The sequence below is a fragment of the Python bivittatus genome, unplaced genomic scaffold, assembly GCF_059951505.1.
Source record: "Python bivittatus isolate LINGU-HERP-01145 unplaced genomic scaffold, Pbiv_v1 ctg000480_np1212, whole genome shotgun sequence".
Lineage (NCBI taxonomy): Eukaryota > Metazoa > Chordata > Lepidosauria > Squamata > Pythonidae > Python > Python bivittatus.
The window spans coordinates 66106575-66121814 of NW_028277075.1; the positions used below are offsets into that span (position 1 = coordinate 66106575).

General features: G+C 36.2%; 1 protein-coding gene across 2 annotated transcripts in view; it reads left to right on the top strand.

Annotated features, from left to right (window-relative positions):
- LRP5 (LDL receptor related protein 5) overlaps positions 1 to 15240 on the top strand; it is a 147855-nt gene that overhangs the window by 109411 nt on the left and 23204 nt on the right. For both annotated transcript variants that reach the window (XM_007425267.4, XM_007425268.4), the window contains exons 11-16: positions 450 to 634; positions 2624 to 2947; positions 4850 to 5052; positions 7447 to 7658; positions 8890 to 9080; positions 11962 to 12171. In XM_007425267.4, the coding sequence (XP_007425329.1) occupies positions 450 to 634; positions 2624 to 2947; positions 4850 to 5052; positions 7447 to 7658; positions 8890 to 9080; positions 11962 to 12171 (1325 nt within the window). The remainder of the gene's footprint in view (positions 1 to 449; positions 635 to 2623; positions 2948 to 4849; positions 5053 to 7446; positions 7659 to 8889; positions 9081 to 11961; positions 12172 to 15240) is intronic.

The window sequence follows — 15240 nt, forward strand, 5'->3', positions numbered from 1 at the left end:
TTTTTTCCTCCAATCATACCAGTATTTATATCCAAAGTCCTGAAAAACAGGCATGCTTTTGATTTTTTTTTTGTCCGATGAGTCCTATGTAAATAAAAATCTTGAATGATCCTACACAATACTACACTTGTATGATATAGCTGGGACCAGACTGACAACCAATATTTTATGCTGAATAATTACCATTCAATAACAAGCTCATAGGAATCTATATGTATTCTGAGATGTTCATAGAAAGGTAAGCATTGTCAAAAATATTTAGAATAGTAAAGGGGGAAAGGTTCTTACAGTTGTTTATTCCTTATAAATATCTAAAATAGATTATTTTGAAACATTAGAATTTTTTTTCCTTTCTGAGAACTCATAAGGCAACATACAAGCCAAGCACATTGCTTTGATATAAATTATGTATTGAATCATTATTCTGATTTTTGTTTCACTGATTACAGATATATGTACTGGACAGAGTGGGGAGGCAAACCCAAAATAGTTCGAGCATATATGGATGGAACAAACAGTATCATGCTGGTGGATAAGGTGGGACGTGCCAACGATCTTACAATTGATTATGAGGATCAAAGACTTTATTGGACTGACCTGGACACAAGCATGATTGAGTCATCCAATATGCTAGGTAACATGCCAGTAGCTAGAATATAGCAGATGTGATGTACAAATAAATCTTATGAAAATTGTCTTTACAGGTAGTCCCCAGGGTTTAGAATGCCCAGCTTACAGACAACCCATAGTTAAGAATGGAGCCTATTATAGCAAAATTCAAGTTAAATACACAATGGTTCAAGTTCATTACACAATACTACTTATACGGTATTATACAATAATACTGTTCTGGATTACATACAAATTCGACTTAAGGACAGACCTTGGGAACGGAATTCATTCTTAAACTGGGGACTACCTGAACTTTCTGTAAGAGCAAGATGTGCAAAAGAAAGCCATGGGTGGAGTATCGTGCTGAATAAGGATCCTGAACTTTTTTTTTCTAGTCTTTAAAACAAAGGAACTCAAACAGATCAACTGACCACATGGGAGCATAATATAGCAGTCTTCTGAATATGATTTCTCAGTCCTTGTAATTTGTTCCAAAACTTTGGAAGAGTAATTGGGCATATCATTAAGTAGAAGCAACAACAAACCAGAGTGCATTGCCTAAAGTAGTTGAAAAGTTTTAGAGTACTAATGTCCAAATTATGAATGTGAGCAACAGGTTGAATTTGATAACCTAAACAACCCTTTTTAACTCTGTGGAGCTAAAAAAAATAAATAAAATGGAAGAAACTTCCCTTTAGCACCTTTCTCATCTCTTGCTTCAGAAGAGCTGACTGCATTATGAGTTCCAACTGTTGCATTGCTAAGTCTCTTACATTATTGTATATGAATTGGTACTCTGAATCCCCCTATGATTACCAACTTGCATAGGGAGGGGGGGGAAAGGCTGTAATTTAACGAACATCAAAGCAAGCAAGCATACGCACGGATATATTATTCAAAAATCAAAACATATTTTGGATCGCACATGGGTGCAGATGTAGCATCTTTTAAGGTGCTAAGGAGCACCTTAAAATAGTCGCATCTTTTCTTGGCTTTCTGTAGTTGCTCTTCTGCAGCTGATATGAGATAGTGGAAAATGAAGTGCTTAGTTTAAGGTGTTCTCAACAGCTGCCAATGCATGCCCACCTTTTGCTCTTCAAATTCAGATTTCTGCTCAGGCCTAATGCATATATACATACATGCATGTGTATGTATCATGTACATATGTATCACATTATTGTTTTAGATATTGTACTTTTACAGTTAGTAGGGAATGCATATAGCCTGGATATGGTTAAATCTCATAACCCAGTCTAGCCTTCCTTTATTTTACTAAAAAGTATCATGAGAAAGCTTCTCATCAACAGATCAGTTTTTCTGGAACTGTAGATGTGATTTACTGCAAATATTAGTGGCAATGGTAGCAACCATCACATTTATCATATTAGTGATCTGTTTAGGAATTTGCTATGCAGGCATGGGAAAAGACACACTTGCTTTAAGTAATTGCATGCCCCAAAGCACTGATCAGAATCAAATCTGAAGCAGGCCACAGCTCTACTTTTTATATTTAATGTACCATCATATAGTTCCCTTGATAATGCTCTGCAACAGAAAATAGCCAGTACTTAATTGAGAGTTTGCTCCTTATCTGACAGGAATTTCTGTAAGTGAAGCAAGAATAGTTCCCAAAAGGTTGTATTTTTCTGGTCCTTTGTAGAACTAAAGCTATCATCAGTGATGATCAAGAGAATATCCCATATTTTATTGTGTTTTTATTGGTCTGGGACCATAAATAAAATGGGATGAGCGTATTGTATTTGACCATGGGGCCTCATAATTGTCTTGGGCTATTTTTTTTTTCCAATGTAGTCTGACAGGCAGTACTGCTTTATAAACTTATTTGAAAATGTGAAAGGAATAGCAGAGGGGCAGAGATAGGTGACCTACATTCATTGATAATTAAATATTACTAGTAAAAATTTGAGTTAAGTTATCCAAACTTTCATCTTGTGGCTACCATAGTTTGAATCTCTGTGTTGATTAACAACATATGGGTTGTCTCTTTCAGGGCAAGAGAGGGAAATAATAGCAGATGATCTACCTCACCCCTTTGGACTAACTCAGTACAGTGACTTCATCTACTGGACAGATTGGAACCTTCACAGTATAGAAAGAGCTGATAAAACAAATGGGAGGAATCGAACACTTATTCAGAGTCGTCTAGACTTTGTGATGGATATATTAGTTTTCCATTCATCACGACAAGATGGCTTCAACGAGTGTGTGCAAAATAATGGGCACTGTGGGCAGTTGTGCCTGGCCATACCCAATGGATATAGATGTGGCTGTGCATCGCACTACACCTTGGATCCCAAGACCTGGAACTGCAGTTGTATGTGTTTGTTCCAGCTCTCTAAATATCTCATTGTTTCCTTCTACCATTCCTAACTTGGTACTCTCCAAATAGGTTGGATTACAACTCTCATCAATCTCATCATGGTTGTGCTGGTTGAGTGAGATCATGGAAGTTATAGTCCAACACTCCTGGAGAGCAACACATTCAGGAAGACAGCATTTTTGCATCTGTAGCCTATCTGTGTGGGAAGGACAGACAGCTGGAACACACTCTAGGAGTGATTCACAACTAATCTTGCCAGAAGCTGAGCAGCAGCTGAAGAACATACTGTTCTTGGGAGTCTGCACTCGCTCTTCTTCTGTTAGTTCCAGGCCCTCCTTCATCAAAATAGAGTTCTGGTTCCAGTATGCCCAGAGTAGAATGGGAGGAATGTCAAGGATTCTGCAACAGAACTTAAAAAGGAGAGGTTTCAAAAAGGAACCACATAGTTCCTGCTCCAGGGCATCTAGCCAGCCCATTTGTTTCTGATACCTGAAACCTGGTTGAGTGGTTTTTTTCATCCTACAGCCCTCCAAATGAAAAGAAAGGACTAATTCTTTTCTCCTGGCATTGAAACAACTTCTAGCAATTTTGTCATGTTGCTCAGTCCAGGACTGAACTTAGTGGGTGGCAATGCAACAGGGGTAAAAATGAGGTTGTGTTAAAAACAAACTTGAATAATTTTTACTAAGTCCACATGTCCTTACACACTAGCAGACTAGATACTTACGGCTGTGTATATAGATGTCTGCGCCTCACCAGTGAATCCCTTAATTTTCATTTATACAAAAATCTATATCTTGTTTTCCATCAGAAGAGAAATTCAAATAGTGGTTAACAAAGTATAAAAACAAACACAAAAATAAAATTAACAATAAACCTATCATTAAGGCAACTGGATAAAGCCCAGCAAAATTCTGGATTAAAAACAGCATTAGAAAATGAGCCCAGAGAGTGATTGCCAACAGTTGTTGTCCATTTCAGAGGGTTCCAGGAATCTGCCTTTGTTATTTAAAATAACAGCAGCTTTACTTTTGGGGGGGGGGGGCTTGGTTAAAAACTTGGTTAAATGAAAATAATTCTAGATTCATTTTTAAAGTATCTAAATTTAAACAATGTCATGGTTTTAGAGGTGTAGCTGATGCAAGTAATAATAGTAGGATTTAATATGGCTTGGGATAATGCTTGTCAATAAGAGGAATAATATTTAATTTTATTATTCAACACAGAAAATAAGCGGAACATTTTGTAGAAAATATCAGCAGTGTTTACTTTCTATACAGTTGGCTAGCAAAAGTATGAATGCCAAGTTGACAGTAGCAGAGCCCAGCACTGGCCCAGAACTCCTTAGTTTGACTGCTGCTTCTTGACACCATTATTTATTCGTCTCTCCTTTCTATGCAAGCAAGCATTGATAGGGATGGGAGTCTCTGCTTCCCTTGCTCTCTTCTACTGTGGCAACTGCTGGTTTCAACCTCATGCCAGTAACAGCAGCAATTAAGAAGTAGAGGGCATCTGACCAAGAGATCCCTTAAAACCTGGGTCTGGCATTGCATAAATCAAAGACGGTCCTGGAAAAGTGAAGCAGGCTGGTCTTCTAAATTAATCTTGTATGGATTAGGCTTCCATGGATTCCTCTCTGGACCTCATTGAAGACCATAGATACTATTTTATCCCGAGTCTGGTAATGTGAAATGTATCAGACTTGTTGGTAAATCACTCTGGTATTTTCTTTGAAGGTGGGATTGGAATCATGTTCTGTGACCAGTGATAGTAGTAGCAAAACTCTGGACATGAGAAAGTTTATTCTTTGATGTTTTTGCAAATGTGTATTTACTCTCCAAAAGTATTCTACCAATATTGTTATTTGGATTGTGTTTACTTCTTCTATACCTTTAGCACCCAGTAGCTTCTTACTGTTTAGTCAGAAGTCTGCGATAAGTCGGATGATACCAGATGACCAGCAGAGTCCAGACATCATTCTTCCCATCCATGGCCTAAGAAATGTTAAAGCCATTGATTATGATCCACTTGATGCATTGATCTACTGGGTAGATGGACGTCAAAATATTATTAAAAGAGCAAAAGATGATGGCAGTCAGGCAAGTTTTTTAATGCATAAATGAAATGTGTCTAAACTGATAGCATACATTTTGTTAGCAGCATGCTATATGAATGGCTTCTGCAACCTGGTCCTGCAGTGTATCTTGGCTACCTAAAACAAGGACTTTACAGGATTTTACAGGACTTAAACTGACATGAAGCAAAGAACCTTGTCATCTTAGAGGAGAGGAGAAATTTAGGAAGTAACCTCCTTAAACACTTTTTCGCCCCTGCCCTAAAACTTTTCTTGCTGTGATAGAAAGCTGCTGATTCCAAACCAGGACATTTCTGACGGAGAGGAAAGGAAAAAAGGATCCTCTTAAATAGAAGTATCTTTTATTTGCACTGTTGTGTTTTAGCTGTTGCTGATGGAGCCCCTTTATTATTTCTTCCATGGCAAACTGCAGTAGAGTTCCTTGTAAGCTCTAAGGCTTATATTGAACCAAAGGATGCAGTCTGGGTTTTTTTCCCCCCTACAGAAAATTGCCTGAATTTTCAATGTGCTTTTTCTTCTTTCTCATACATCCAAGAATGTATTTTCACCACTCTGTTCTGTAAAAATGAGATGTGGGGGAGTAGGAAGGGGCCATCTGGGCCAATTTGATTAATTTTCTGTAGTATTTTCTACCAGATAATGAAGTCTCATTTGTACCAACCAAGGAGGGGCCCTGTAGTGTCAGGCCTGCTCTTTGAGGGATATTTGCTAGGCGTTAATTGCTGAATTGTTTCCCATTAGTGCCCTTCTTAGGTGCAAATTACATTGGTGTCTACTTGTTACAATACAGTCTGTTGTTCTGCAGAAGGAAAAGAGTTTCACCGTTTGAAGAGTACCTCCTTGCGACATTTTTAGTATCCAGATTTGCAGTGATATTGGTGATTTTTGATACTTCATATTCCAATTATTTCTGTTAATTAGTGTTTTTGAATATTAATATTCATAATTGGATATTCCTCAGGTTTTTTCCTGAAATCACGTAGAAAAAGTAAATTCTCCCTCAAGGTGAGTTTGTCTCTTGGTGACTGCATGAACATCTAGCTTTATTTACATTAATACATAAATAGTTTGCCATTGCTGCCTTCTGGGAAATTTTTTTCAGTTTCCCAGTCTAACTTACAGCCCTGGGATTTCTCCCACCCAAGTACTAATTGAATGTAATCCTCCTTAGGGTTTTCTGTTTTGTTTTGTTTTTTTAAGATTGACCATGATCTGAGTATTACTCCATATTCCAGACAAAACTATATAGAACTTATTTATTTAATTTATCTCCCCCTAATAGGGGACTCTGGGCAGCTCACAAAATCCATTAAAACAATATATAAAACATAAAAATTATACAAAACATTACCAAACAAGAAAAGTCCAAGAGGCTATATCTCTTATTTAAGAGTTATTATGTAATTATAAGGATTTTTTTTGTTTGTTTGCTTATTCCAAAACTATCCTAGCAGTTTTTCAAGTCAAACTAGGACTAAATAAATGAGCCCAATTAATAATAATTAAAATAAAATCTTTGTAATACATGCTTTTTGTGTTTGGGCACCTATAAGTGCATTAGCTCTTGTATTAAATGTTTCAGTTCCTTATTAATATCATTATTTTTACAATTTGATTGTTTCATTCCTTCAATAGGCAGTTCTTAATACATGTACGCATAGAAACAGCTACTGGTAGGTACTATGTTAAAAAGTGGAGGATTTGTTGCACAGAAGGAACAGTTCATCTCAGATGTCTATGGCAAAATACTAAGTGAAGAAAAATCAAGCTGTGGTTTTTTATGTGTGTCTTTATGAATTGTTGTCTTTACTGAGGAGTCCCTGGGGTTCTCTGAGCTTGGTTCTTTTCTTGCAAACGTTTCATTGCCCAGATGCCCATTAACATCTTCAGTGCTAAAATGGGATGGTCATCACCACCATCATCACCAGCAGTCATCACCCAGATAAGCAAAGGTTACCACCAGGCACACAATCAAGCAGTAAACATATCCTAATCAAGGAACTACCAGAGGAGCAAAACAAAACTTCCACCCCTACCAGCACTGGCAAGGCAGGCCCCAGCACATAAATAGAGAGCAAACCCCATCCCATTTTAGCACTGAAGTTGTTACCTAGCCGGGTAATAAAATGTTTTCTTTCAACCCTGAGCTACACATATTCACCTCTATTGGTGTCTTTACTGAATTGATCAACTGAAGTTACAATCCTGTAAACACTTACCTAAGATTAAGAGTAATTGAGTTCCATGGGACTGTGATGTGGAATTGCATAAGATCAAATTCTTAGATTTTTTTTCTCTAAGAACTCTGGTTATTTGGTTTTAACTAAATTTGCACTATTTATACTGTGACAGCAAATAATCTTACCTATTTTGTTCTTGTTTTTTCTTTCCCTTGTAGCCTTTCGCAGTCACGAGTATTCCCAACCAAAGCCAAAATCCAGAAAAGCAGCCACATGACCTGAGCATTGATATTTTCAGCCATTCTTTGTACTGGACCTGTGAAGCTACAAATACAATTAATGTCCACAGACTTAATGGGGAGCAAATTGGCGTTGTTCTACGGGGAGACTATGACAAGCCCAGGGCCATAGTTGTAAATGCAGAACGAGGGTGAGAATACTCTCATTTTCTAAGAAGCTAATGACAGTTTATATTGCATACAGGTAGTCCTCGCTTAATGACCATTCGTTTAACAATGGTTCGAAGTTACAACGGCCTTGAAGAAGGTCTTTATGACCTGTACTTACACTTACAACTGCTGCAAACCGTCACACACACACACACACACACACACATACACACCACGGTCATGTGATCGCAGCCAATTTGCGACCTTTTTTATGATGGTCGTTAAGCAAACCATGTGGTCGTTAAACAAATTCTGGCAAAAGTCCATTGGGGAAGCTGGATTCACTTGATGACCATGTGATTCACTTAACAATATTGTAAAAATGGTCATAAAATCTGGTCCAGTCTTGTGGTGACTTGCTTATCGACTGCCCCGCTTAACAACCAATTTTCTGGTCCCTATTGTGATCATTAAGCGAGGACTACCTGTATGGATGTTGCAAAGTGCTCCAAGGAGGTTGTAAGTGCTACATTATAGCATATATTAATTTATTTTGCTTGTTATTTTGGGATACTTGGAGCCAAATTCATAGGGCTGCCTGACAGTTTCTTAATGCTAGACCACCAAGACTGTTGAAACCTCTTTTAACTTAATAAAACAAAAGGTACCTAACAATTTGCTGGGAATAATTAAGCCCTTGTCTCTGGAAATAAAACTTTCAAATGTAAAATATAGGAGAAAATCCTGATAATGTATCCATCTACTGAAAGGATTTTTACAAACTTGAGTTCCTGGAGAAAATCATAAAACTAAATAAAGACAAATAAGTGAGGACAGCAATTCCATCTCTGCCTTGAACTCCCCACACATCTGTCTCAAAGGATGGTCCTAACTCTCTAGAGCAGTTGTTGTGAGTGCACCGGGGACTATGAAGGAGGAAGTGTCATTACGCATATAGACTTCTGCTCCTAATCTTTTTTGCTTTATTTGATCAACTGCAGCATGTCCATCAGGGAAGTTTAGCTTGGGAGTGAGTGGGCAATATCTTTCAGATATTCTCTTTCTAGCTGTATATTTATTTACAGGCAAAAAAGATTCCCCTAATATTAATGGAATCTCCCTTCACCACAGAACACGATAGTAGTTAATCAGCCCTAGAAGATGAGAAACAAAATTCAACTTAGGAAAATACTCCTAATGTCAGAGAATATGATTATAGATTAAGTCTGTCTTCCAGTTACTAAGAATTCAATGGTTCATATTTGTTGTCAGGTATATGTATTTCACTAATATGCAAGAGCGAGCCCCGAAGATCGAGCGTGCAGCGTTGGATGGTACAGAACGGGAAGTCCTCTTCACCACTGGCTTGCTTCGACCTGTTGCACTAGTGATTGACAATAAGCTTGGGAAACTTTTTTGGGTGGATGCCGATCTCAAACGGATTGAAAGCTGTGACTTATCAGGTGTGTTCTGTTCCATGCAAACTGTGCACTTCTTTTTTCATGAAATGTCCTAAGTTTTCCTCTTTACGCACTCCATCCATTGAACCTTTTAGTGAACTACACAAGCTAGTAACCAGTTCATTTCTCTAGGATGATTGATCAATGATAAATTGATAAGTCTGCTTCTGTAACTGAGTGCTGAATGAACATTTCCCTAAAGTAGGCTTTCTGGTAATAGATACTATTCCCTTGTCTATTTTCTTTGTAACTTCTCAGCTCTTACTCTTCTCCTTGGTTATAAATATTTGATTACATTTTTGCCATCTGCTTCAAATATAATTACAGAATATGAATGTTTTAAATAGTGATAATGGTAATGATGATTGTCAGAATTAATATTGTTATCCTCATCTCCTCTATTTTGTATCCAAAGCAGGATGTAATATATACATAAAGCAGAAACCAATACAATAACAGAACACCCACACACACACATTAAAAATTAATAATTCAACTTTGAATAGGGCCAGAAGGACTTAGCAGCCAGGAATATGAATCTCTGCTCATGAGAGGAAAGTTTAATTTATTAATATAATAGAAATATGGAGTAAAATTGTACTAGGAAGAGACTAGCACATTAGTATTTTTATGTCAATGTGGATTTTAATAATTATGCTAAAAGCATATATTTTGAAATATAAACTAGGAGAACTGTGCAGTCATTGAAGAAAAAAATAATGATAAAGAGATGACAAAACAAAACCCCTAACAGTGTAAGGCCCTTTTGGTGTTATGAAAAGAAGAAAGATAACTAAGATAAAAGAGAATTTTAGCATTTATTAAGTAGGCAATATGCATCACATATTATGACTCTTTGATTTCAGAGTGCTACATTTTGTTTGTTCATAAATTAAAATTAAAATACTTGTGCTGCAAATAGAACGCCCATTACTGTTTCTACGCAGAATGCAAAATTTGTTATACATTAGAGTAGTGAATAATGCCCTATTTTTCCAAGGCATTTACAATAACTGTCAGTGGTATAGTTAATATTTATATCTCATCTTTCCTCTAGGAACTCGGGGTGTTGTACAAAGCACTTTCTCCTTCAGTTTTTCCCCTCTAAATCATCCTTTGAAGTAGGTTGAGAAAGAGTTTCTGGCCAAAAGTCACTCAGGGAACGTAGTGGTTGAATAGAACTCTACCGCCTTACGCACTATACCATTTTTGCTTTCTTTTACTTACCATCTACTGTGATTTAATATGAAGTATGTCTCATGAGGGGACAAAAGATTTTGTCCGAACATCCCCTCCCCTCTTTCGCAGATTAGAAAACTTCATCACTTCTTCAAATTGTGTGAAGCAGCAGCCGGGGACTGGGAGAAGTGCCCATTTGCTGCAGAATGGCCCTTATAACAACAATCTTCTGTCATGAAACAGTGACAAAGCTTTTTTTTCTTCTTGATATAAGAAAAAAAAGACAAAATGCTCATGTTGCTTTACCTTGAGTTAGTTGTAAACTTCTTTTCTCTCCCCAAAGAAAACCAAGAATTATCATGGAGGGGGCCTGTTTTCAGTTTATCCCTGGACAGATAAATAAAACTGTCAGATTAATTTTGGCTACCACTAATAATAAATCAGGAATGGCTGGGGTGTGAGTTTTTTTAACATGAGAGAAAAATAGGAGTTCATCCCAAGCATTATTTATTACTCTTTTCAAAATCTTTGTAACGATACATTGGCATATGATATGCAGCCTCTTCTCTCTTCCACCCTTTCTTTTCTCAGCGATTGGTAAAAGTAGATTACACAGACATAGCTCTGTACTCAGCCCAATCAAATAAATTGTAGGATTGGCACTACTCTCCTGTAGATACACACACCCACACTGTCACAATGATTCTCTGTTTGGCAGGGGATGTAAGACTCTGCACTGATATTTTTGAGGCTTGGTGTGAATTGTTGCAATTCTCCATACATCACTTTTGGCAGTTTTAGCCAATTTCTTCTCTTTTAACACCAGCTGATAAATATGTAAGCACTTCAGAGGCTTCTCTCTAAACCATATCTAACTTTATATATTAGATTTAAATAGATTTATATAATGCCATAAGTCTAATTATATAACTGTATAAGTTATATAAATATAGCCACATGAGATGATGCTGTACATGGGAAGCAGCATGTTCAAACGGGGCCTTATGCTCAGTTCAGTTTGCAAGATCTGCTGTGACATTTCAGTAAAATAAACCACTGCAGTTTATATATTAGGAACATAAAAAGAGTGACTCTTTTAAGATAACCTTTTTTTGGTAAAAATGAACGGAGGACCAGCCACAATAAGGCATGTAATACTGAAAGTGCACTTCTTCAGGCTTTCACTTGACAAATGGAAAGAATTTCATTTCATGTGCAGGTTTAAATGAATTGAGCTAATTCAGTTCTCTAGTTTAATATATGTTAGAATATAGTAGTCCTTTTTCTAAATGTTACAATTCAGTTCTTCTTGGAACGCTATACGAAATGTGATTATTAAGAAAAATTGCTCATAAAATATTTATCTTATGGGACATTGAGTATAACTTTGCCTCAAAACCCCTTGTACAGCAGAAGCTACGTAGTTTTAATATATACTTTTCTTTCTGGATCAAATGAAACTGGTTGTATTTACTTTTTCACTGGTCCTTTAAAGGAATGTTGCCATCTGTTTTAGTATCCATTTTACTCATGTGTGAGGGCTGTTGTGTAGAACATTTACAAAACTCAAGATGCTCATTTTGCTGAGCAACCATCAAGTAGCTATGGTAATTTTTTAAAAATTATTATTACTTTCTTTCAAAAACCTTTAAAAAAAAAGAAAAAAAAGAAACCTATATTGACAACAGTTGTATTATACTCTCAGGGGCTAACCGTGTCACATTACAAGATTCCAACATTCTCCAGCCAATGGGTTTGACAGTTCTGGGAAATCATCTTTACTGGATTGATCGGCAGCAGCAGATGATAGAAAGAGTTGAGAAAACCAATGGATATAAGAGGACCAGAATACAAGGTCGAATTGCTCACCTAACTGGTATACATGCCGTTGAAGATATTGATATGGAGGAATTCTGTAAGTTTATTACAATAGTAAATTCTTAACTTTCTCCAATATTCTGTTATGTAACCCTTTTTTATTCTCAGATGGCTGCTTAGGTTCATGAGTCGGTTCCCGTAGGAGTTTAAATCTCTGAAGGACAATTTTGGCTTGAGCCTTCTTGAAAAAAAAAAAAGTTTGGCACTAAATGTTCTGAATTGATTCTAAATCATAAGTACTTGAAGATAACATGGTATTTAATTATGCATTTATATCTTTTTTTTAAAGAACTTAAGGAGGAGTATGGAATATTGTCCTGTAATTTTATTTTCAGAATGATAATTCTATACGGCAAATTGGACTGAGAGAAAGTGATTTTCCCAAAGTCACCCAGTGGGATCAAGTGGGAATATGAACTTTGAACAAATTAATCCAAGTCCAGACTCTTATCACTATACTACATTGTTTACCTCATGTACTGGTGAAGATCTTACAATAAAACAAACCCCAATTAACATTGTAAATCTAGCATTATGTTTCATTTAGCTGAGGCATTCTAATTCATTGTTTGTCAAAAGTGAATTCAAGAAATAGTCATGTCCCTTGGAAAAACAAATGGGTTCCATATGTCAAATGTTAAGTTTTCATAAGTAAACTGAACTCCTTTGTTTTACAATTCTTGATTTGAAAATGAACACTACTATATAAAATAAAATAGTGCGTACCAACTTCATGGCCCAATAATAAAGCTGAATTTTTATTTATTTCAGAACATTCATTCTTTCTTTTTTCCTTTTTTTACCAGAATAGACTGATTTGGCCATTCCAAGACTGATTTTGGTTTCGGAAGTGATTATTCCATAATAGGAAGTGGGTCATAATGGTTCAAATGTGATCCAACTCTAAAATCGATACAACCACCTCCTCATTTACTTATTTTTGTTGAGTAGACTATCTACCTATTTATTTATCTAATGCAATAGATTAAAAGTTACATACAACACAGAATTAGGAAAACTATATAGATTTGACAGTCCTCATCAAAAAGACAGAAAAAAAAAAAACCTCCTCTAATTCCTGAAGTTGACAGATCATACTTATTAGCAATACTTCACAACAGGTCAGCTGTAAATTTGTCCTTCCAGTATTGTCTAATGAGAATGATCCCCACTATGAAGGCCTTCTGGAAGGCTGTTAAGACTAAGCTGTTCCAGAAGGCCTTTGTTGGTTGATTGTTGTTAACCTTTTTGTACTCAGAATTGTTGTGATTGTGATAAATGTTATCATGGTCACTATGGTTGCTTACCTGTTTCACTCTGGACGTTTTAGTTCTCACATTATTCTGGATGTTTTAATTATTACTATGGATGTTTTAACTATGGATTAGTCATTGCCATAAGCATTGAATTTGCAGTTGTTTATTGTAGATTTTTGTAAGCCACCATGAGCCCATATGAGTCAGCAAGATATAAATCCAGTAAATAAATACATACATCTTTCATTTGTAACCTGTGCACAAAAAGTCTACATGTTTTGCTGCTTGGGATGTAGCCAATTAGCATAGATGCATATTTAATTGTCAGTGCATGAACTAAAATTGCATTAACGATTCTGTAGATTTCAGTCCCCAAAGTGGCAACAAGGGGACAAGTCCAGATCATGTCAGATAATGTTCCAATTTCTGATTTTCATCTCCAATTTCAAGGTGATTGCATCCAATGCTTATTATAGATTCTCTCAGGTCTCTAGTCTATCAGTAACAGAATGTTGTATTATAGTAACCTCATTTTAAGAAGGAAATAAACATTTAAGTGCGGAAATTTAAATTATCTTTTCCAATAGATAATAGCCTTTACACTGTGAACATCTTGAAGGATGTTCCTGCCAGTGAAAGTTAATTAATATCTTACAATTTATTTGAAAGTATAAGGAATTAAATTAGGCAGACCACTTAACATATAAATCAACCTTGAGTGAAATTCATCTTAAATGTGACTATTTTACCCCATGTATTTTCTTTTTACCAAGATGCTGTGGGATGTTCAAGAACTTTTTAAATTAAGCTTATACTAAAACTAAAAATACACCCTTTGATGTGGTTCTGAAGCTACAAGACAAGCCAACTTTAGCTAAGAGTTCTTTGGAGCAGAGTTCTCTAACTTTGGAGATGGTCCAAATGTATCCAAAGTGGATTGCATTATCTCAGAATTCATGCTTCATCCACAGCAGAAACACGTTTTTTTTACAAATCTGCTCTTTGCATGAATGAAGGTATCAGAAAACAAGTGGTTTTAGGAATATGTTAAGGGTAGAGGGATTATTTTTTTGTTCTCATTCAGCAGAGCTTCTCTCTAGAAATCATCTTGTTAATGTTTTAAAAGGATCAGAAAAACCTGCTCCCCACAATCTCCCTGAATACTTTCCATCACTGCTCTGTAAGCCCAAAATACTACAAAGCTCCACTAACAAACCAGCTTCAACCCTGGATGAGATACTTTCTGGTTTGGTTGGAAAGACCTGTTTTTGGTAATCACTTGTCATGATATGAAATCTCCCTACATGTGTGGTCTACTCTTTCTAAAAGAAATTGGCTGTTTGATGGTCAAACTGATTTCTCATCCATCATTTCCTTGTATATTGCACATAATCATTATGTTACAATAGCAAAGTCCTAGATATCAGAAAACACAATAGTAAAGTTATTAACCCTTTGCCAAGGAGTACACTTTCTTTTAATGATCAAGCATGTACCTTTTTACAGTAGGCTGTACACATTTCCCTACTGTAAGAAAAATGGCTGTTGAGCACTGAAAAAAAATCTTTGAAATGGGACACATTTTGGAAAATGTTGACCTTTCCTTGTTCATTAGAAGTCAGTGATTGTTCTAATGCCACCATGAGCCTATACATTAAACACTGACTGTTTTCTTAGTTTTACACCTGAGTGAACAAGAGGAAAGCAAAAAAAAAAAATCTGTTTAGTTATGTGTTTTTCCTCCTAAAATACCCCATGCTTCCTGGGGGCCAAGAATGCACTTGTCGTTTGATCACGGGTAATATTGAGCCCAGTCTAAGAAGGGATACTAGTTCAGCTTTTGCACCCTG